The 24083-nt window shown below is 42.3% G+C and overlaps 1 protein-coding gene across 2 annotated transcripts in view; it reads left to right on the forward strand.

Moving 5' to 3' along the window:
* The window catches only part of ATG9A (autophagy related 9A), an 88188-nt gene that overhangs the window by 25016 nt on the left and 39089 nt on the right, over positions 1 to 24083 (forward strand). For both annotated transcript variants that reach the window (XM_089657697.1, XM_089657699.1), the window contains 6 exons: positions 9072 to 9231; positions 9371 to 9414; positions 10110 to 10174; positions 13409 to 13564; positions 19021 to 19162; positions 22742 to 23490. In XM_089657697.1, coding sequence (XP_089513823.1) covers positions 9129 to 9231; positions 9371 to 9414; positions 10110 to 10174; positions 13409 to 13564; positions 19021 to 19162; positions 22742 to 23490 — 1259 coding nt within the window. In that variant the 5' untranslated portion in view covers positions 9072 to 9128. The remainder of the gene's footprint in view (positions 1 to 9071; positions 9232 to 9370; positions 9415 to 10109; positions 10175 to 13408; positions 13565 to 19020; positions 19163 to 22741; positions 23491 to 24083) is intronic.

A 24083-nucleotide genomic window follows, 5' to 3' on the forward strand; every position in this document is an offset into this window, starting at 1 on the left:
ATTACTATATGGGGGGATGAATTACTATATGGGGGATGAATTGCTATATGGGGGATGAATTGCTATATGGGGGATGAATTGCTATATGGGGGATGAATTGCTATATGGGGGATGAATTGCTATATGGGGGATGAATTACTATGGGGGATGAATTACTATATGGGGGATGAATTACTCTATGGGGGATGAATTACTATGGGGGATGAATTACTATATGGGAGATGTATTTTCAGTTTTAAAAATGTGGCTCTCAAAATAAATTTCAATCGTGGTTTTGGCGAGATTTGGCTCAGTTGAAAAAAAAGGTTGCCCACCACTGCACTAGGCTGGTGTGCCTTCTGTTTGTTTTTCTCTACTTAGTATATTTGGACTTCCTCGGTCATTTGAGGGCAGCAAGGCATGCATATCCCAAGAAATTCGTGATGTGGTCCTATCCATACAGAGTCCATCCCTAAGCGTAGGAGTATCTGGGTTTGCCATTTCTTCATTATCATTTTTAAAACCTAAAGACTGCATTTTAATATACAAGAGAAGCTAGAATGCATAGGCATTTTTGGAAAGGTGAATTGAACCTTTAACTATTCATTTGATTTTGGTAGAATAATACACATTTTTGCTGCTGTAAACTTTTTATAAAGATAACACTGACGTACAAAGCTGTCCACCATACTGCCCCGTACTACATCACTGACCTAATATCCAAGTACCGCCCAGCACGCACACTCCGCTCCTCACAAGACCTCCTTCTCTCTAGTTCCCTGGTCTCCTCCTCCCATGCCCGCCTCCAGGACTTCTCCAGGGTTTCACCCATCCTCTGGAACTCCCTGCCCCAACCCATCAGATTATCACCTACTCTCCTCTCCTTTACGCGCACCCTGAAAACCCATCTCTTCAGGGAAGCCTACCCCACCCCCTGCTAACCTGCCGACCTCCTCCACTCTTCCTACCACTCCATCCCCCACAGCTATCTCCTCTTGTACCACTCTTCCCTCCCTCCTAGATTGTAAGCTCGAAAGAGCAGGGCCCTCGATCCCCTCATGTTTAGCATTGTATTGGTATTGTTCTGTCACATGTTCTGTCCCCCTTTGTAATGTACAGCGCTTAGCGAACCATTGGCGCTTTATAAATACTGTATAATAATAATAATATTTGATCCCCTGCTGATGTTGAATGTTTGCCCACTCACAAAGAAATGATCGGTCTAAAAATCGAATGTTCGGTGTATAGTAACACTGAGAGACAGAATAGCAACAAAAAATTCAAAAGAAATGCATGTCTAACAAATGATGTACTGATTTTCATATTCATGAGGGAAATAAGTATTTGATCCCCCATCATTCAGCAGGATTTCTGGCTACCAGGTGTCTTTCATACAGGTAACAAGCTGAGATTAGAAGCAGTCTCTTAAAGGGAGTGCTGCTAATCTCATTTTGTGACCTGTATAAAAGACACCTGTCCACAGGAGCAATCAAACAATCAGATTCCAAACTCTCCACCATGGCAAAGACCAAAGAGCTGTCCAAGGATGTCAGGGACAGGATTGTAGACCTACACAAGGCTGGACTGGGCTACCAAATGATCGCCAAGCAGCTTGGTGAGATCATTTCTTTGTGAGGGGCAAACATTCAAAATCGACAGGGGATCAAATACTTATTTCCTTCACTGTATATATACACTTTATACTGAAACAAAGATAAAAAGAGAGGGTGGACCAGCTTTGTGCATTATCATAAGACCATGCTATGATAGAATGTAAAATCCAATATACTCACAAAGGTGAACAACTGCAAGCATAAAATGAATCCAGCCCAGATACTCAAGGGGTGCCCATCCACAAGGGCATAGCTTACACGTTTCAAGGGCACTGTCCTCTTCATCTGAGCTCTGATGAAGAGGCTGTTGCCCTTGAAACGTGTAAGCTACGCCCTTGCAGGTGTACATCTCTTGAGCATCTGGACTAGATTGATTTTATGTTGCAGTCGTTCACCTTTGTGAATATATTGGATTTTACATTCTGCCTGCATTTTTACTGTTCTTTCTGCCTGGAAACTGAGAAACGTCCATGGCGTCCAAAAAGCGTCCCTTTAGGTCAGACGCGGTTTTAGACCGGCTAGAGAACAGAGATAGTAAATCAGAACCACTTGCAGAATTGAGTGATAATGCTTCGTGGGGGAAATTCCTCATCAGACACTGAAAACGGTTTAGTGACTTTGCTCAGCGATGTGCGAATTTGGCGCTCTATTTCACATTTCAGTGTTTTTGGTTTGATTATATTATTGAATTCAATTTATTATTATTATATTATTATTTTTTATGATTATTTATTAAATTATAATTTATGATTTCGTGTTTCAAATTTTAACATACTCGGGATGTTTACTAGACTCTTGTTCGGACAGATTTCAGTGAGTTATTCCTAAAAATTACAGGCCTACAATAAAAAAATATATATTTCCATGCAAAAAAATGTACCGCTTTGAGCACAGAAATACTGACATAATCAGACCGCTAGGGAGGTTAAAGTGGGTAGCAAGGCCTATACTTTACAGAGTTCCCCCATGGTTGATTCTTTCAGGTGTCTGGTGAGATTCAAGAGGAGAACTACCTAACACCATCTTTATAGACTCATAAAGGGAGATTTAGTAAAACAGGAGCACACAGAATCTGGTGCAGTTGTGCATAGTAACCAATAAGCTTTCAAGTTTTATTGTCAACACCTAATTCAACAAGCTGAAGTTAAAGTGTTACTAAACCCACAACAGTAAAATTAGTCTGTATATGCAGTAAAGCATGCTTGTTATATTCACTGTGGAACTTAAGGGGTTAATCCTCTGCGTTGTGTAAAAAGGATGTTTGATCCTGTCTTCTTTGATCCTTCCCTTCTTCCACTGTCCCCAACTCATCTCCTGATAGAACAGAGCCTTGGGAGCCAGCTGCATATGCTCGGTTTGGTGTGTATTGCTAGAGAGTTTTTTTTTTTTTCTTGAGAGGGTGCATGTGATCAGTACAAGGCCAATCAGCACTGTCCAGACAGAGAGTCAGGTGTCCTGCAGTCTCATAGGACAGTGAGAGGAGAGTGAAAACTCCTCCTACAAGCTTTAACCAGTGCTCTACTGGACACTGATAGATGTCACTAGACTGCTATATACCACTGATGAGAAAAGGGATTTAGCAGTTTATATTTACTAAAATAATTGCATTTCCATGTTCTGTGGGAGACCAGATATAGTGAATGCACGATCCTGGGAGACCAGATATAGTGAATGCAGGGTCCGGGGAGACCATATATAGTGAATGCAGGGTCCGGGGAGACCAGATATAGTGAATGCAGGGTCCGGGGAGACCGGATATAGTGAATGCAGGGTCCTGGAAGACCGGATATAGTGAATGCAGGGTCCTGGGAGACCAGATATAGTGAATGTAGGGTCCGGGGAGACCATATATAGTGAATGCAGGGGTCCTGGGAGACCAGATATAGTGAATGCAGGGTCCGGGGAGACCAGATATAGTGAATGCACGGTCCGTGGAGAGCGGATATAGTGAATGCAGGGTCCGGGGAGACCAGATATAGTGAATGCAGGGTCCGGGGAGACCAGATATAGTGAATGCGGGGTCCGGGGAGACCGGTTATAGTGAATGCAGGGTCTGGAGAGACTGGATATAGTGAATGCAGGGTCCAGGGAGACCAGACATAGTGAATGCAGGGTCCAGGAAGACCAGATATAATGAATGCAGGGTCCGGGGAGACCAGATATAGTGAATGCAGGGTCTGGGGAGACCAGATATAGTGAATGCAGGGTCCGGGGAGACCGGATATAGTGAATGCAGGGTCCGTGGAGACCAGATATAGTGAATGCAGGGTCCGTGGAGACCAGATATAGTGAATGCAGGGTCCAGGGAGACCAGATATAGTGAATGCAGGGTCCGGGGAGACTGGATATAGCGAATGCAGGGTCCGGAGAGATCAGATATAGTGAATGCAAAGTCTGGGGTTTAGTAACACTTTAAAAGCTGGTTACTATGCACAGCTGCATCAGATTCTGTGTGCACTAATTTTAGTAAACTTCCCTATAGACATGAGGTCCCCATTCACCTGTATTGCTGATGTTTTGTTTTTTTGTAGTATATATACACTTGTGTTAGCAATTGAAAGCAGAACAAAACCTAATTTGTAGAAAATAGTGAGCAGGCAGCTATTTATTGCAGAAGAGACACACTACGATGCACACTTACCTGCCAGCTCACAGTTTTCAGTTGAATGTACATTGAGCTGCGCATGCACAGCTCAGCATGTATACCCAGCACACTCTGGCCATGCCAGAATGACTGACTGACTGACTGACTCCTGTGTGTATGCATAGAATGATGTCATTCCCCACCAGCCAGTCAAGAGACTGAAAACCTGGCACTCGGGGAGAAGAGGCCGGTGGCCGGTGAGTAACTGCCACTTTGGCGGAAGCCTACAATAATTTTACTTAAATACATGAATATTAAATTGTGACATACGGTGTTACTAACGAGCAAACCTGTTTTATCAATCTAAATACAAATTACACAACTGGCATTCTAGGGAAATGTTGAATGACAGTTTTTGTATTTTTAATGAAGAAAGGAAGACATCAGGGCAGAATGGAGCAGAATGGAGCACGTGGCCTTAGGCAAAGTGGCTCTGTTTTACTGTCAAGGTGCACAGAGTCCGTCTCATTATTCAGCCATGTAGCTCATTATTTCTTACTATATTTAGCAAAGTGAATAATGTATGCCAGCACTCCTTCGATGAAAGTAAAATGGTGCCGTGTCGGGTGCACACCTGGAGGACACAGATAATGTGGCCTTTTTTGTAAATTCAACAAAAACGTCTCTGCAATATTAATATTGGTTCATGTTAACATGAAGTTTGAATTTTAATGACCCACTTTAAAGTAGAGGTGTACCCCAGGGGTCTTCCAACTTTCTAAACAAAGGGCCAGTTTACTAACTTTCACCCTAGGTTCACATCTATGCGGCCGTGCGGGCTGCGTTTTGCACGGGTATGAGTGCCCGTTCATTTGATTGGACTCCCGTGACATGCAGGGAAGAAGTCCCTACACTACTTTGGAAAACGCAGCCTGCACAGGAACCTCGGTTCCCAATACTGTTGCGTTTTCCCAGTGCGGGCGGCGTGCCATTAGATGCGGGTCCGCATTTGTCTGTGCAGGTGGTGCAGCTGCACAGATTTTCGTTCGGATTTGCAGCGGCACCACCTGCACAGATGTGAACCGGGGGTGAGACTTTAGGGGGGCCAGACTGTGGCCATTGGGAGTAGAAATTGTCCTGCTTCATTGGGAGTAAACAATGCATCTTTGGCATTAGGGGAGGAATAGCGCCCTATTCTTGGTGTAAGTTGGAGAAATATTGCCCCATCGTTGGTGTCCGTGGGTAGAATAATGCTCCATTGTTGGTGTCAGTGGGAGGAATGGTGCCTCATGGTTTGTTTCAGTGAGAGGAATAGTGTCCAATTGGTGTCAATGGGAGGAATAGTGACTGTTGTTGATGTCAGTAGCAGGAATAGTGTCTTGTATCAGTGGGGGAAAAAGTGCCCCAAGGGCTGGATAAGGGCAAGCAAAGGGCCGCAGTTTGGAGACCACTGGTATACCCCTTCACTAAAATCTCATATAAACTTTAAAGATAAGGTGGGATATTTACAAAAACTGGAGCACACAGAATCTGGTGTAGCTGTGCATGGTAGCCAAATAGCTTCTAACTTCAGCTTGTTCAATTGAAGTGGTTGTAAAGGCTGAAGGATTTTTACCTTCATGCATTCTATGCATGAAGGTAAAAAACGTTCTGTGTGCAGCAGTGCCCTCAGCCCCCTTAATACTTACCTGAGCCCCATCGACTTCCAGTGATGTGCACAACAGCCTCGGCTGTCCCGGGTCTCTGCCTCCTCATTGGCTGAGACAGCAAGCGGGAACTATTGGTTACTGCTGCCGCCATCCATAGCCAGTCAGCCAATGAGGAGAGAGAGAGTGAGGGGCCAAGCTGCCGCACTGTGTGTGACTAGTGCTGCTTGCTGTGGGGGCACCTGACAGCAGGGAGGGGCCAGGAGAACCTGCGGGGGACCCGAGAAGAGGATCACCTGTGTGGTTTTTATTTTTTGTGCTATAAAAAAAAGACCGACAATTTTGAGAAAAAAAAAACATTTTTGACTTTTTGCTATTAACCACTTTCTATCCGGACACTTTTACCCCCTTCCTGCCCAGGGCAATTTTCAGTTTTCAGCGCTGTCACACTATGAATGACAATTGGACGGTCATGCAACACTGTACCCATATGAATTTTTTACCATTTTCTGAGACAGATAAAGCTTTATTTTGGTGGTATGTATTCACCACTGGGATTTTTATTTTTTTTTGCTATGTAAATGAAAAAGTCCAAAAATTTTGAAAAAAAGTGTTTTTCTTATAAAATTTTGCAAATAAATAATCTTTCATCATAAATTTTGGCCAAAATGTATTCCATTATCTTTTTAGTAAAAAAAAAAAATAAGCCAAATTAGTTTATAACCAAAAATTATAATTTTTAAACATTTTTTTTACATTTTAATTTTATTTTTTTATATTATTATTTATGGTTTTTTTTTGTTTTTTTTACATACTGTTGTAGCTGTTGTGAATAGCCTTGTACCATGTGATCTCTGTGATCATTCACAAGTGACATCTTGCTTACTACTTTGCATGTGATCACTGATTGACCAATCAGTGATCACATGATCGGGACCTCATACAGAGGTCCCGTCCGATGATCGGTGTTTCACTGTGTCCTGAGGACACAGCAGGCACCAGATCGCGGTGCACAGCTAGAGATGGCGGGTGCCGTTTATGAACGGCATTCTGCCCCTGGAGTGCCACCGTCCTGCCGTTTATAAACCACAGGCGGACGGCAAGTGGTTAAACATGTCCAGTAAAAAAATTTTAAAAATCAAACGACGAACTAAAGGTCATCTCTGGGCAACTGTGCAAAAGTCAGAAATCCTACCGTACAGGTCCAGCCAAAAATCATTTTTTCTTGTACAGATGGAGTGTGGAAGGGTGAAATCCCCAATTGGAACCCATTAGAGAGATTACCCCTTTACCCACTGTAACAGTGACAGCAGTTTCACCAGAAAGTGAAGTGAAAATCTGCAAGAGGGATGCTGGCAACAGTAAAAAATGCAGATATGGGTTTTGACCAGGGTGGATAAAAATCAATGATTTTTTAAAAAAAATTAAAAAAAATCGGATTTTTTTTATTTAAATCGGATTTTTTTTAATAAAATGCTTTTTGAGGAAAATATATTACCATCCAAAGGTTATTCCATCATGAAATAAAGATTAGTTTTTTAATTATGTAGAATAAGGCTGTATATGTTTAATATTTTTGGTAAATAAATTCCATGAATCCATTCACAATGTCATGCTCTTCCAGAGGTTTTTGTAAGATTATTGGGCAGTTTCTCTGCCTACAAGATATTATCACAGATGTTGGTTTACTTTTGCAGTTCTCAAAACTGAATTTGACTCAGCGGAGATCACATGCCTCTTCTTCACAGCAAAAATGTTATAACATGAACAGAGTTAAGAAAAAGACCTTCATCCTAACTTCTACAAACCTATGAATACAGAATCAACCCCTTCACTGCTAAATTTCAAGAAGTTCAGTGAATAGAATAGAAACAATATTTTTCTGATTGTTTGGAGTGGAATAGATCTGCACCAGAAGAAAGTGAAACTAAGTGTGAGGAGGAAGGGGCTGACAGTCTAAGTTTCTTAAAATATATATATTTTGTTTAGCCAAATTAGTTAACAAACATGGATGTTGAAGCAAATCACATATGCTGGAATGTTATTGTTTCAGTTGAATAAATCTATTTAAATTGTTATTATTAAGGTAATGATTATTTTTCTCCTTCCTAAGTACAACAGAAAAGTTGTCCAAATATGAATGATTAACCTATTAAACTGGGGATAAAAAAACTAATATGAAAAGTTGTTATTCTAAAAATCTTCATCTACTTGCATATTAAAGTTATACCAGCAAGAATTAGTCTTTATGTAGAAAACTAGGATTTAAATCAAGCCTTACTGACTAGTGATTTAAATCGTGATTTAAATCCGTTTGATTTAAATCAAATCCACCCTGGTTTTGACCTTCCTCTGTTTCTGTTAGAGATTTTCCCTCACCTCCTCTCTGGTTAAACTGTTGTCACTATGGCAGGAAGCCAGGGAAATTTATTAGCCCCTTGATGTCTGTAAAAAGCCAACAGGGATTGTAATCCTCAAAACTAAAACTAAAAACATTTGGCAGGACATACATTTTCATCTTTTGGATTGTATATGATTTTGTGGTTGACAGATGACACAAAGGTTTTCAAGCCTACAGCCTCTTGCTGGCAAATTCCCTTCTGTCCCTTTTACATTGAGGTGATTGTAGCCTTATTAGTACATTTGCGACACAAACAATTGAGTACTGTCAGTGATACTTTTTTTTATTTGCACTAACATACAATTTTGAGGACAAGCTTTCGGGGTATGTCCCCTTCTTCAAAGTGCAAGCAGTACTCAACATTTGGCAGTGCACATCTGGTATGATGCTTTCCTTGTTTCAGGGAACCCATTACTTCCTGGCATTTGGTGTTCTCAGAATGAAAATCAAAATGAGTACTGCTTGGACTTTGAAGAAGGGGACATACCCCGAAAGCTTGTCCTCAAAATTGTATGTTAGTGCAAATAAAAAAAGTATCACGGACAGTACTCAATTGTTTCTGTCCCTTTTACATGTATTCTGTAGATTTTTAGGTGTAGGGTGGGGAGATGGCGGGTGCATAAATCTTTTTTTATTTTGATTGTACAAAATTAGTTTTAATGTTGAAATTGCAAAAAAAGTTTCATAGGTAGAAATCTCAGGTCAACCCATGTTCCCAGAACACCACATTTCCAGCAAATAGAGGGTTTTGTGTGGCAGGTTGGCATGGTCCACTCAAGTATTACTAGTACTATGGTTTTCCATGCTAAAGGCCAAGTTCAAGAACTGATGTGACCTTCTCTTCCCAGATTTCTAGTACTGCCGCATTTCTGAATGCTGAGACCTGGGTGTAAAGAAGAAGAGACATGGCGGTGTTTGACACGCCATACCAGAGGCTGGAGGCCTCATACACAGACTCTCCGATGGGGGAGGATGACCTGCTGGTGCATGTTCCAGAGGGCAGTAAATGTGAGTATTCTTTCTTTCTCTGTTATTCATTCTGGATGAATGGAACATGCAGTATGAATATTACACACACACAGTATATACTGTACATACTCTGGTCTTTGTCTTATTATTTTAAATTAATCTGATTTCTCCTCTCCAGCACCATGGAACCATATAGAGAACCTGGATCTCTTCTTCTCTCGAGTATCCTTTACAGAGTCCTTAGGAATAAGCGAAATGCGTCATGGCCTTTTCTCTTGATATGTTACCTAAGCATCCAAATTATACAATAATCCTGCAGTTGAGCAAAAAGCTACGTGGATCCACTTTTTGGGATATGAAATATTCACTTATTATTTATTCTGATTTAATACGTGTTTAATAGAAATATTTCAGATGGGGAGAGGTAAATGTGGTGTATAATCCTTACACACTCTGCAAGAAATAGACAAATAAAAAGAGAATTCGACTCCTAAATATCCAATGTTGGAACTAATGCATGAGTGTAAAACATTTGGCAGTGCACATCTGGTATGATGCTTTCCTTGTTCCAGGGAACCCATTACTTCCTGACATTTGGGGGTTTATTTACTAAAGCTGGAGAGTCCAAAATCAGACTCCCTTCTGCATACAAACCAATCAGCTTCCAGGTTTCATTGCCAAAGCTTCACTGAACAAGCTGAGGTTAGAAGCTGATTGGTTTCTATGCAGAAGGGAGTCTGATTTTGGACTCTCCAGCTTTAGTAAATAAACCCCATGGTGTTCTCAGAATGAAAATCAAAATGAGTCCTTTCATGTCCTAAGCCCTACAGAGAGGCTGGGAGAACAGTGCTTATTGTAAACCCCCTACACTGGACTGTATGGTACACTCGGCATAATCCTTAACCTCGGCCTTCCAGGTGTATAACCTGCACCAGAAGAATGGATTCACCTGCATGCTGATTGGAGAGATCTTTGAGTTATTGTAAGTTCGTCTCTCTTTACATCTTTTTTTTATTTGCTTTTTTGTCATCCTTCTTAGGCCATTCCAGTTTTTTTATTATTATTATTATACAGGATTTATATAGTGACAACAGTTTGCGCTGCGCTTTACAAAGTGAGGGCAGACAGTACAGTTACAGTACAATTCAATACAGGAGGAATCAGTGGGCCCTGTTCATTAGAGCTTACAATCTAAAAGGGAGGGTCAAGTGATACAAAAGGTAATAACTGTGGGGGATGAACCGATGAAAATAAAGTACAATTATTAGGTGGAGCAGGATATGTTTTATTTTGTATATTAAAAAAATGGAATAAGTTGTCCAAACGAGAGCACGGAAAGCATAAGTGTTGTCAATACAAATCAATCAGATGTTCTTTTGTTCTAGCTGCGCACCCTAAATCTGCATTCCTGTTGGGCAGCACAGTGGCTAAATGGTTAGCACTTCCGCCTGGCAGTACTAGATTCATTGGTTCAAATCCCAACCACGGCACCACCATGTTCTCCCTGTGCATGCGTGGGGTTCCTCCAGGTACTCCAGTTTCCACCCACACTCCAAAGACATGCTGATAGGTGAATTGGATCCTGTCTAAATTGTCCCTAGTATGTGTATGTTTGTGTGTTAGGGACCTTAGATTGTACACCCCTTGAGGGTTAGGGACTGATGTGAATGTACAATATATAGGTAAAGCGCTGAGTAAATTGACCGCTCTATATAAGTAACTGAAATGAATAAATTGTGGCCAGGTTTTGGACACTCCGGTGTTTACTTGCAGTCAATATACTTTAAATCAGGACCTGACTGACCTCTGTACCTGCAGATACTGTGGAGTAATTCATCTTCAACATTCACAGCAAAATTTAATTTTCAGTTTCATTTCAGCAGTTTTGCTGAAATTAAACTACTCCCAGCAGTGACTCATCAGCTCATCTCTCCCTTCTCCTCCTTCCCAACAGCTTGTCAGCCTTCCAACCTCAAATTTTAGACACAGAGGTGGTGAACAGGAAGAGTGCTAGAAATGTGATTTTTCTTTTTTTTTTTACTTCACTGCATCTCTTGTTGACGAAGTGATTAGCACTTCCACCTGGCAATAGTAGGGTTGTCTGCATGTTCTCCCTGTGCCTGCGTGGGTTTCCTCTGGGTACTCCAGTGTCCACCCACACTCCAAAGACATGCCGGTAGGTTAATTGGCTCCTGTCTATTATTGGCCCTAATATGTGTATTGATGTGAGTTAAGGGACCTTAGGGCAGGGACTGATGTGAATGTACAATATATATGTAAAGAGCTGCATAAAATTGACAGCACTATATAACTACCTGAAATAAATAAATAAATTCTAGATCGGTGAGAGCTTGTTGTAAATCTTATTTACTGCCTGGTAAAATATAGAAATATTTGAATATCACTTTGTGTGGGGTGCAATTTTAAAATTTTTTCACATACATGGTAAAATCTGCATCTTTTTTTTTTTAAAGAAAATTGCTTACAAAACCGCAAACAATTATACACTATATGATCAAACGTTTGTAGACACCTGACCATCACGCCTACACACCTACAATATACCTGTTTGTTAACCAATTCAATACCGGGCAATTTTACACCTTCCTGCCCAGGCCATTTTTCAGGTTTCAGCGCTCTCACACTTTGAATGACAATTGAGCGGTCATACAACACTGTACCCAAACTAAAATTTTATAATTTTCTTCACACAACTAGAGTTTTCTTTTGGTGGTATTTAATCACCGCCGGGGTTTTTGTTTTTTGCTAAATTAACAAAAAAGACCAAAAATTGTGAAAAAAAACACGTTTTTCTTTGTTTCTGTTATAAAAGTTTGCAAATAAATAATTGTTCTTCATAAATTTAGGCCGAGATGTATTCTGCTACATGTCTTTGGTGAAAATTACCCAAATCAGGATGTATTTTTTAGTTTGTAGGAAAGTTATAGAGTTCACAAACTATGGTATAGATCTGAATATCGATCAATCCTGAAGTACTGACAGCCAATCTAATTTATTGAGGTCCAAGAATGTCAGAACAGTACAGATATCCCCAAAATGTCAGGACAGTACAGATATCCCCCAAATGACCAGGTTTTGCAGAGTAGGCAGTCCGACGTATTTCATAAGAGGCATGGCGAGTTTTTTGAAGTTGTATTTTTTTGTCATAATTTTTCGGAAAATGAAAAAATAAAAAAAAGTATTTTCACTATTTTTTACATATTGTCACCAGTGCAGTACAGCGTCATCATATAACTGGCATGGCGGTGATCAGGGACACTGACTGGTGACAGTGTGGACAAAAAAAAAAAAAAAAAATATATATATATATATATATATATATATATATATATATATATATATATATATATTTTTTTTTATCTTAATTTTTTATTACATTTTTTTTCTTTTTTTTAAGATTGTTTTTTCATATTTCACTATGACCAAAGTAGTACAATATTACCACAGTAACATTGTACTACTTTGGGGAAGTGATCAGTATTTATTTATTTTTACACAATTTGCTTATAGCAAAGGATTACTTTGCTATAAGCAAGCATTTACCTGAATGACATCGATTCATTCAGGGTTTTTTTTTTTTTTTGTGCTTAGCTGTGATTTGGCCACAGCTAATCACATGACATGTGCATGTGATTAGCTGTGACCATCCACAGCTAGACACTAGTATACAATGGATGGCATGAATGAAGCCATCCATTGTATACAACTGTCATGTGACATGCTGTGATTGGTCATAGCAGGTCACATGGTACCGGCAACGGGGGCCGGTACTCAGATCTGTCATCGGCCGTGTCAGGTACACGGCCGGTGACAGTTTGCGTCGCTGCGCGGCTCTGCAAGCGCGCAAACTGCATTACATTTTTACAGATGCCATTCGGCCATAGGCCGGGCGTCAAATGGTTAAATATGCCGTTGCAAAACTATGAGCATTGATACACTATATATATGTAAAGTACTGCGTAAATTGACGGCGCTATATAAGTACCTGTAATAAATGTATGTATGTTTTAGGTATTTAGCTACTTTTGTTTTGTCAATGACACCATTGTAGCCATTAGGATCTCTGTCCTTTTTCTGTTTTTTTTTTTTTTTGCTTTGGGAACTTTATTGGTAGCATGCTTTTGATCGATGGGCTGTGCCTATCCTTGTGTTCCTGATCTATATACGTTCTCTTCTCATTCTCATTCTCTTGCAGGCAGTTCATCTTTGTGGTTAGTTTCACAACCTTCCTGGTGAGCTGTGTTGATTACGATATTCTCTTTGCAAACAAGATGGTGAACCACAGCCAAAGCGAAAACAACAAAGTGACATTGCCTGACGCCTTCCTACCACCTGGAGTCTGCAAAGACCGGTATCTTTTGATTTACAAAAAAAGAATACTAATTATAAAAATGTGCCGCGCTTCACTTAAAATAGCTTACAATAAATAATATGTGCATCCAATTGCTATTTATAATGCATTCCAAATAAATAAAGGTAAAATAAATGAATCAACCAATAGCAATGTCCATATAAATGTCAAAAACAGTCTAAAAAAGGGGTCCAAATATGAACTTCTTCAAATGTGCATAGTTCACTGTAGAATACAATATCCTGTGCTTCTTAATTGATATTTTGTGTGAGAAAAACATGCATTAGTGCGCTCCCCCCACCGGTTGTGCTCTCACCTCAAGTTCCACTCACCCTGCCAAAAATAAAAGTCAGCAGCTTCAAAAACTGTAGCTGCTGACTTTTAAATAACAGCCACTTACCTGTCCCTCGGTCCTGCGGTGTGTCCCCCGCAGCCCGTTTCACCGGCCGTCTTGTATTCCAGGAGGCCGGCATCTTCAGTGTGGGCACCCGGCTGTGACAGCTTGCGGCTTCACAGCCGGGTGCCCACTGTGCATGCGTGAGTAGCGCTGCACTTCATGAATGGTCCTGTAGTCTTCTGGGACCTGTCACGTGTCCCACAAGACTACAGGGTGGGAGGGAGGACACTTTCCGCTTTCAGTCGCCTAGGCCCCGGAAGTGGGAGCAGGTACCTGTCAGATTCTGGTACCCTCCCCCACCCCCAAAGGTGCCAATTCTTAATGGGGAGCAGTCCTTAAAGCGGAACTTCCCTCTTTAAGTAAGGTCATATAACGCTTGTGTCCCTTTTAAATGGGCCAAAATATGAATGGGGTGGTATCTTGTTGTTTGGGGTCCTCCTCCACTCAATCGATGGGATCCCCTTCCATGGTGGTTGATATAGAGGAATTAATCAAATCGTAGTGTATTATCCCTTTTTATTAATAAAAGTAATGCACTCACATATAATCTGTATATAAACCGCTTTGTGCACAAAATGTGTCCTCCAGATTTTTTTCAGTGGTGAAAATCCTAAAATTGCCAGCTGGTGTCAGTATGGAACCATCGAGCCTCTTGACGTTAGAGCCCCTCCCCGGCCATGCTAAAGTAATATTATAAATCTTGGATATAGATGAAACTAGCTCCTGGCACATGGAGTACAGGGGTGGACTGAGCATTTGGGAACTCGGGCACTGCCCGAGGGCCCAGGGTCAGTAGGGGGCCTCATGGGATGTCCCTGGTACCTTTCATAAGCTTTTTTGGGTGTGGGTGAGGACACAGGGGCCCCATGATCCCCTATTGCCCGGGGGCCCCATAAGTTGTCAGTCCACCCCTGAGTATGGCAACCCTGACCTTCTCTTCTGTAAAGCAGATGCTGATGAGCCAGGCTCATCCATAGAGCAGAATGCTGGCAATCCCAGGAGCATGCTCTATATGGACTGGCCATCCATCGGACATTATGGGAAAACGTTATAAAGCAACGCTATGGTCTGACTGCTGGTTGTATATAAAAAGTGTGTTCAACACATTTATAAAGCAGATTAGTTTAGAAAACCTGCCTAGTTTACAAGCCCTCCTGCATCTAATAGGTTTATCTGTTATAGGAATTCACAGGTAGTTTGAAGGTAGCTTTGAAGTTTGTTTAAATGAATGACATTTAAACTGGTTGCAAACCCTTACATATAGTGAGTGATGTGACTGGCCTCAAGTGATACACAGAGATGAAGCAAATCCTTCATGAGTTGTAACTATTTTATCTGCAGTCTTCTCTAATCTACATCCATTCAAAAGTGCAGAATTTAAAAAACGTGTCTGAGCTATCAGAAAACAAGGGGCAGAGAGCTGAGATCACACTCTGCAGAGATCAGTGATGAGAGCTCTGAGGGCTGATTAAAGGGAAGGGACACCCCCCCCTTTCACATAATTCACAGGAGCAGAACTGAGGCTGTCAATCACGGGCTGTGTGCTGGAGCTCCCTCCCCTGCCACCTTTTTTTCATTTGGTGTCAGGAAAACTTGTCAGAAGAGATTTATGCTAATAGCAGAGGAAGGAGACAGCAGGCAGAAATTATTCTTCGTGCTCTGGATTAACCTCCTTAGCGGTATTCCCGAGTGTAGCTCGGGGTAAAGTTTCAGTATCAAAAGCGGTAACCCCGAGCTACACTCGGGCTTACCATGCGGCACTACATAGGGATTCCCTTACCTTGTCCTTCGCTCCTGCGATGTGTCCCCTGCAGCGTCCCCGGCCATCTCCTCCGGCCGATGCTGGCTTCTGTGTTCCGGTCCCTGTGACGTCGGGACGTACAAGCGCCACCGGTGGCGGGAAATTTGAAAGTTTTAAATAATGTCATTTTTTTTCAAACAAATTTTACATAGTAAAACATTGCTGTTTCAACCCATTTCACATACATTTTGTCCCGAGTGCTTTGTCCTGTGCCCTGCCTGCATTTTGTCTGTTCTTTCTGCCTGGAAACTGAGAAACGTCCATGGTGTCCAAAAAGCGTCCCTTTAGGTCAAAAGTGGTTTTAGACCGGCTAGAGAACAGCGATAGTAAATCAGAACCACTTGCAGGATTGAGTGATAATGATTTGTGGGGGAAATTCGTCATCAGACACTGAAAACGATTTTGCGACTTTGCTCAGTGATGTGCGAACTTGGCGCTATATTTCACATTTCAGTGTTTTTGGTTTGATTATATTATTGAATTAAATGTATTATTATTATATTATTATTTTTTATGATTATTTATTAAATTATAATTTATGATTTCGTGTTTTAAATTTTATCCTCCCCGGGATGTTTACTAGACTCTTGTTCGGACAGATTTCAGTGAGTTATTCCTAAAAATTACAGCCTACAATAAAAAAACTACATATTTCCATGCAAAAAAATGGTACCGCTTTCAGCACCAAAAATCTGAAATAATCAGACCACCGAGGAGGTTAAGACAAGTACACACTATAGAGGGATATGCTTTTTTCATATTTCATGTCTGAGGTTTACAACCACTTTAACTGCTTGTTGACCGCTCTATAGTCGAATGACAGCTACAGCGTGGTCGTACAGTTCTGGGAGGGTGTCTGTTGATGTCCTCCCAGAACCGCACCCCCCTCGCTCCGGAGCGCATCCGGCACTCTCCGTGATTGCTGTGTCCATCGAATACAGCTGATCACAAATCACGGTATAAGGCCAATCACAGCAGCCCTTTACCACGTGATCATCTGTGTCCAATCACAGCTGACCACGATGTAAACACACTTGTCAGTGATCGGTAGTACTTTCCTCACGCTGTCACAGCATGAGGAAAGTACTGCCGATAACCGGCAAGTGTGAAAGGGGACATCTACACTGATAATCAGGGCACTGATTATCAGTGCCATGGCTATCAGTGCAGCCCCAACAGTGACCGTCAGTGCTGCCTATCAATGCCAGTCAGTGTCCATCAGTTCTACCAGTCAGTGCCCATCAGGGCTGACAATCAGTACCACCTATACGTGCCGCCTATCAGTTCCCATCCATGCCGCCTGTCAGTGCCCATCAATGCTGCCTATCAGTGCCCGTTATTGCCGCCTATCAGTGCCCGTCATTGCCGCCTGTCAGTTCAGCCTCATTAGTGCTCACCAGTGCTGCCTCATCAATGCCCATCAGTGCTGCTTATCAGTGCTGCCTCATCAGTGCCCATCAGTGCAACCTATTAGTGCTGCTTATCAGTGTCCATTAGTGGAGCTTCATCAGCGCTCATCAGCAAAGGAGAAAAATTACATGTTTGCAAAATTTTATAATAGAAACTAGGAAAAACTTTTTTTGTTTGTTTTTTTTTGGTTTTGTTTTTTCAAAATGTTTGTCTTTTTATTTGTATTCCAAAAAATAAAACCCCTAGCAGTGATGAAATACCACCAAAACAAAGCTCTATTTGGTTGAAAAAAATTATAAAACGTTCATATGGGTACAGTGTTGCATAACTGTGCAATTGTCATTCAAAGTGTGACAGCACTGAAAGTTGAAAATCGGCCTGGGCAGCAAGGGGGTGAAAGTGCCCGGTAGGCAATTGGTTAACACACAAAACACATGCAAGGTTATACAAATCCTTTTGTGATGCTCCATCACTGCTTCAATATGTGGCTGCATAGTATAAGACAATTTACATTACCTGGATGAACTGGAAAATAATTTCCTGATCTCCGAAGGAATGCCTTAGTGAACCAAGGGTTGTTTCTAAGTATTGGTCTTTTTGTATAGAAAGAAATGATGAAAGTGCCAAGCTGTAGGGATTATTTTGATTGTTTTTAGATGTGTTTTTTTTTTTTGTTTGTTTTGGTTTTTTTTTTTTTACAATAAAAGGGTATGTGAAAAAGTGAAAACGCTGATGCGTTTCCAGGGTCATGCGCAGATCCCTCTTCATCAGGGCTATAATACAATAGAGACAAGTGATTAAACAACTGGCATATGCAAGGCTTTGGATATCTTTTATATCCTTTTCCATCTTTATAAAGTTCCAGTACCTTGTTACGCAGGTCTTTTGACAGTTCATATGTCCACTATCCTTAAATAAAAGACAGTTTTTTTGGCATAATTAGTCATATTTTCAATATCAATGCCAAAATTTCATGATTTCTGCCAGGGTGTGCAAACTTTTGAGCACAACTATATATAATATTACAGGTGTACTTCGGTTTAAAAACGCCTCGGTTAACATAATTTTTGGTTTACGAATGAAAATCCATTGAAAATAATGCCTAGGTTTACAAATTTTTTTTCGCAATACGAACGGATTAATTGGTTTTCAATGCATTTACAAATTTTTATTTTTTTTTTAATCATGACCCTGTACAGTATTTATGCCTTTTAAAGTGCCCTTTTTATAAAGAGTTTTGAACAGATAGACTTTTTCCTGACCTCTGGAACGAATTAATTGGTTTTCAATGCATTTATGATTTTTTTTTCGAAATACAAACAGATTAACTGGTTTCAATGCATTTCCGAATTAATTTTTAATCCTGTCCCTGTACAGTATTTATGAATTTTAAAGTGCGCTTTATAAAGAGTTTTGAACAGATAAAAGACTTTTTTCTTTTACTTTTTTCTGACCTCCGGAACGGATTAATTGGTTTTCAGTGCATTCTTATAGGAAACCACGTTTCGGTTTACAAATTTTTTGCAATACGCATTAAATTCGTAAACCGAGGTACGCCTGTATATTAAATAAAGTAAAATAAAGATTACATATGCAATAATCATATTGGACACAATAAATAGAAATACTGTTATATACAGTACTTCCATAAAATACATATATAAATAACTGACAGCTATCACAATAACTTCAAGTGTATTGAATGAACAAGTCGCTTTCTACTCATTATATGTTGCAATCTGATATGCCTCTGTATATGAATACAGAGATGTCACATAAAATTGTAAACATATTTTGCCTTTTCACTCCCAGTGATTAACCCTTGATTTGTCTTCATTATCTCCTCAGGATACAAGAGAATTGGTTTCTCACTTCTCTCCTGGTGATTGCTGGTGTCTTCTGGATTCACAGACTTATTAAATTTATATACAATATCTGCTGCTACTGGGAGATCTATAACTTCTACATACAGGCTCTACGTATTCCTATGGTGCGTTCCGGCCAATATTATTTTTACATATTTTGCATTATACATTTCCTTTTCAAATCTCTGAAACAGTTTTTTTTTACAATTTTTATCTCTTATTAGAAATCATTAAACTAAATCCTGTATAATAATTAAACTACTGAAATAAAAAAAAAACTAGCCAGACTCATTCACCTTTCCAACCGCTCCGTCTCCGCCACCCCCCTCTGCCAATCCCTCCACTGGCTTCCGATTGCGCAACGGATCAAATTCAAAATCCTAACACTGACGTACAAAGCCGTCCACCACACTGCCCCGAACTACATCACTGACCTAATATCCAAGTACCGCCCAGCACGCACACTCCGCTCCTCACAAGACCTCCTTCTCTCTAGTTCCCTGGTCTCCTCCTCTCATGCCCGACTCCAGGACTTCTCCAGGGTGTCACCCATCCTCTGGAACTCCCTGCCCCAACCCATCAGATTATCACCTACTCTCCTCTCCTTTAGGCGCACAATGAAAACCCATCTCTTCAGGGAAGCCTACCCCACCCCCTGCTAACTTGCCGACCTCCTCCACTCTTCCTACCACTCCATCCCCCACAGCTATCTCCTCCTGTACCACTATCCCCTCCCTCCTAGATTGTAAGCTCCAAAGAGCAGGGCCCTCGATCCCCTCATGTTTTGCATTGTATTGGTATTGTTCTGTCACATGTTCTGTCCCCCTTTGTAATGTACAGCGCTGAGCGAACTATCGGCGCTTTATAAATACTGTATAATAATAATAACTATAAAAAAAGATGGGAGCAGCAAAATCCTGCTTGTACAGTGCTTCACAGTTTCAAATATCCCAAAACCCAAGTGCAATAATATAAATGTGGAAGGAGAAGGGTTCCAGAGACTCTGGTAATCCATCACAAAAATACTTGAGTCTCAATCTGTGGGTTTGGTAGTAAAGGTTACACAATGGTTATGCTTTGCTGTCACCATCACATTGCATATCTACGAGTTTGCTGACTAATTAAAACAATATACTTCTTTGCAGCTGATATTTTATCTCAACAGCTGTTAAAGAGGACCTGAACTGTGAAAGTAGTGCCCAAAAAGGCTCTGGGCAAAGAATTAGTTACCAATATTGTCTGCAGTCCCCTTCAGCTGCTCTTTTCCTCATTACTGAATTATCATGCCATGTCTGGAGAAGGATTTTGCTTTCTCATATCAGAGCTGTCCCCTAATGACTGGTAATCTGATAACTGGTGGGGGAATAGTCAGGAAGCAGAAGGAGAGATGCAAGAAGCATAGGTCCACATAAAGGATGAAGCAGATGCAGGGAGATCCTTGCACTGCAGGCTGTTGAGTACAACCTCCTCACCAGCAAGAAAACAGCAGCACAGTATCACCAAATCTCACTCCACATCGCCTCAGATTCGCAGCCAAAGGCAACAGTGGTCCAGATGTTCTCATGCTGCAGATATACCACGGGCGTATGAACAGGGGTCATAGGGTTCGCAATTGTGATCTGACCATATGCTCCAGGGGGTCTGTGCGGCCTCCTGAACACCTGGAGAGGAGGGGTGGCATATAGAAGAACTGATCCCCTCCATTTTTGTCCTGAAGCCTTTCAGCAGCTGCAGATGGAAAATGGAGGAGATTGGTTCCTCTACATGCCGCCCAGGGGTGGACTGACAACTCATGGGGCCCCCGGGCAATAGGGGATCATGGGGCCCCTGTGTCCTTGCCCAAACTCAAAAAAGCCTATGAAAAAGGTACCAGGGGCATCTCATGGGGCCCCCTACTGACCTCCGGCCCTCGGGCAGTGCCCGAGTTTCCAAATGGTCAGTCCGCACCTGATGCCGCCCCTTCTATCCATCTCTTACGTTGATCGGGCTCCTGTATACTCCTCCAGCTCTCCTCATCCCCTGCAGTGCTGCCGAGTCCCCCCCCCCCTCCCGCCGGCTGTTGCAGGGGATCTGTCAGGATGGAGAGCAGGGAAGGGCCAGTAAATGAGTCATTTACCAGCCCCCTCCTTGTCTTAATGAATGGTGAGTGATCCGTACTGATAACAGACTCTGTTCATTCAAAACTGAGGCATAGTAAACTGTGTTTACTATGCTTAATTTTGTGAATGAACAGGAAGCCTCTGTACAGAGCTATTCCTGTCCATTCATTCTGTGCAGTGAAGGAGATTGAGGGCTGTGTCTTCAATCTCCTTACTCTGTCTCAAAGGTGAAACATCAAAGGTCTGTTTAGACCCCTGATATTTCACCAAAGCCCCCAACAGGGCTCCTAAAAAATGTAAAAAATAAAATTTGTAAACAAATGAATAAATAAAATAAAATGGTAATAAAAGAATCAAAAAAATAAAAAACTACTGACACCAGTGGCGGAACTACCAGGGTCCCAAAGGTCACACTTGCTACCAGGCCCTGGTGTTTCGCCACCGTAGGGGGCCCCAGCCAGGGGTCAGGGGGGCCCATTATGGTTTTTTGTACCAGGGCCCTGAAGGTTCTAGTTACGCCTCTGAGATACATCGCTATAGAAAGCGCACTGCTTTTTTTCAGGAAGAATCTAAGACAGTAGGGTAGAGAGGGTACTGCTTATGCACAATTAACACTTTTAGATGTTTCATTTAAGATGGCTTATCTTCACTTTTTTGAGGCAGGGCCACTCAGTGGCGTCCCTAGGCAGGTGCGGGGGGTAGCGCACGGGGTGACACTGGAGCCACTCCACGAAAAAGGTAAGTTGTAAAGCAAGCCAACTATCCCCGCAGGATGGATCAAATCTGTGGATTGAGCATAATGGATCGGACTCCGATCCATTATGCTCCCCAATCCGCAGATCCATCCTGTGGGGATCGTCGGCTTGCTTTACAACTTACCTTTTCGTGGAGTGGGATCGGTGTCACCCCGTATAGGTTGCATGCCGACGATCCCCGCAGGATGGATCGAATCTGCGGATTGAGCATAATGGACCGGACTCTGATCCATTATGCTCCCCAATCTGCAGATCCGATACATCTTGCGAGGATCGTCGGCTTGCTTTACAACTTACCTTTTCGTGGAGCAGGTCCGGTGTCAACCCGTATAGGTTGCATGCCGACGATCCCCGCAGGATGGATCAGATCTGCGGATTGGGGAGGATAATGGATCATACTCCGATCCATTATGCTCAATCCACAGATTTGATCCATCCTGCGGGGATCGTCGACATGCAGCCTATACGGGGTGACACCGGACCCGCTCCACGAAAAGGTAAGTTGTAAAGCAAGCTGACGATCCCCACAGGATGGATCGGATCTGCGGATTGGGGAGCATAATGGATCGGAGTCCGGTCCATTATGCTCAATCCGCAGATCCGATCCATTCTGCGGGGATCGTCTGAGGGGGTGTCACCAAGTGTTATCGCACCAGGTGACACCAACCCTAGGGACGCCCCTGGGGTCACTTTCCACTGCTGGTGGATGGTCTATAAATCTGGGAAATCAAACATGTAAAAAAGCGAAAACCACTGCAGTAATAATGCAAAAAAATGTGCTGAATGAAAATACACTGCTTCTACCTTTACATTTATACGCCATCTCACTGTTAAATCTTGCTCTCTACAGGGTGATCTTCCCTATTACACTTGGGAGGAAGTCCAGAGCAGAATTGTTCAGATCCAGAAGGAGCATCAGATCTGCGTTCATAAAAAGGAGCTTTCAGAGTTAGATGTCTCTCATCGAATCCTACGCTTCAAGAACTACATGGTGGCCATGATTAATAAGAATCTGCTACCACTGCAGCATAGGATGCCCCTGCTGGGCGACTCCATCTTCTATACCCGGGGCCTAAAGTACAACTTTCAGCTTATCTTCTTCTGGGGCCCCGGCTGCCTGTTCCAGAATGAGTGGAGCTTAAAACCCGAGTACAAGCGTGCAGGATCACGCCTGGAGCTGGCGGAGAAACTTTCCCAACGTATTCTTTGGATAGGGCTTGCCAACCTGTTACTTTGCCCTCTTGTATTGGTCTGGCAGATCCTCTATGCCTTCTTCAGCTATACTGAGGTGCTTCGTCGGGAACCTGGCAGTCTCGGGGCCCGATGTTGGTCTCTGTATGGCCGCTGCTACCTGCGCCACTTTAATGAGTTGGACCACCAGCTGCAGGCAAGGCTGAGCCGAGCATACAAGCCCGCCAGCAAGTACATGAACTGCTTCCTGTCTCCACTTTTGGCTGTGGCGGCCAAACACATGGGATTCCTGGCGGGCTCTGTTCTGGCGGTGCTGATTGCGCTCACGGTGTATGATGAAGACGTGCTTGCTGTGGAACATGTACTGAGCATGGTGACACTACTTGGAGTTGTTGTGACCATCTGCAGGTTAGTAAACCTCAGCTGTATGTACAGTGGTGTATTTAGGTTTACTGCTGCTCTAGGCAACACAAAAATCGGCTCCCCCCCATGGAGGGACCCTGACACCAACCAACAACACCCCAGCGCCCACCCGAGAGAGCATTCTACTACCACCACCCCCCATACACTGGCAACCCCCCCCCCACCTCATGAGAAAAGACCCTCACATTCACAGCTCCGGACATCCCCAGGAAGTAGAGTCAGGCTCTGCATACGCCATCAAGCAGCCCACAGCATCTCTCAGATCCCACCTGGTCCCCATGCCGCGTGTGTCCCTTCTTCCATCCCTTCTCTCGGGGCCCCCCTGAAAAATGCCAACACACCAAACTTGCGTTCAGGAGTATATTTTATCAGCGTTTCAAACGCCAAACGCTTTTATATGCGGCTAACCGCGTTTATAAGTGTTTGAGTTTGGAAAATGTTTTTAACTCTTCCATTTCCAGATGCTGTCCAGAGCCTTTTTTTCATCATGAAAAATGCATGCAAAGCGTTTTCCCGGTACTCAAATGGACCCGGTACACCATACTTTGAGGTTTCGCATGAAAGAAAATATGTTAGAC

This window comes from Staurois parvus, unplaced genomic scaffold (genome assembly GCF_062004578.1).
Source record: "Staurois parvus isolate SC_StPar_1 unplaced genomic scaffold, SC_StPar_1.0 ptg001022l, whole genome shotgun sequence".
In the NCBI taxonomy this organism is placed as follows: Eukaryota; Metazoa; Chordata; class Amphibia; order Anura; family Ranidae; genus Staurois; species Staurois parvus.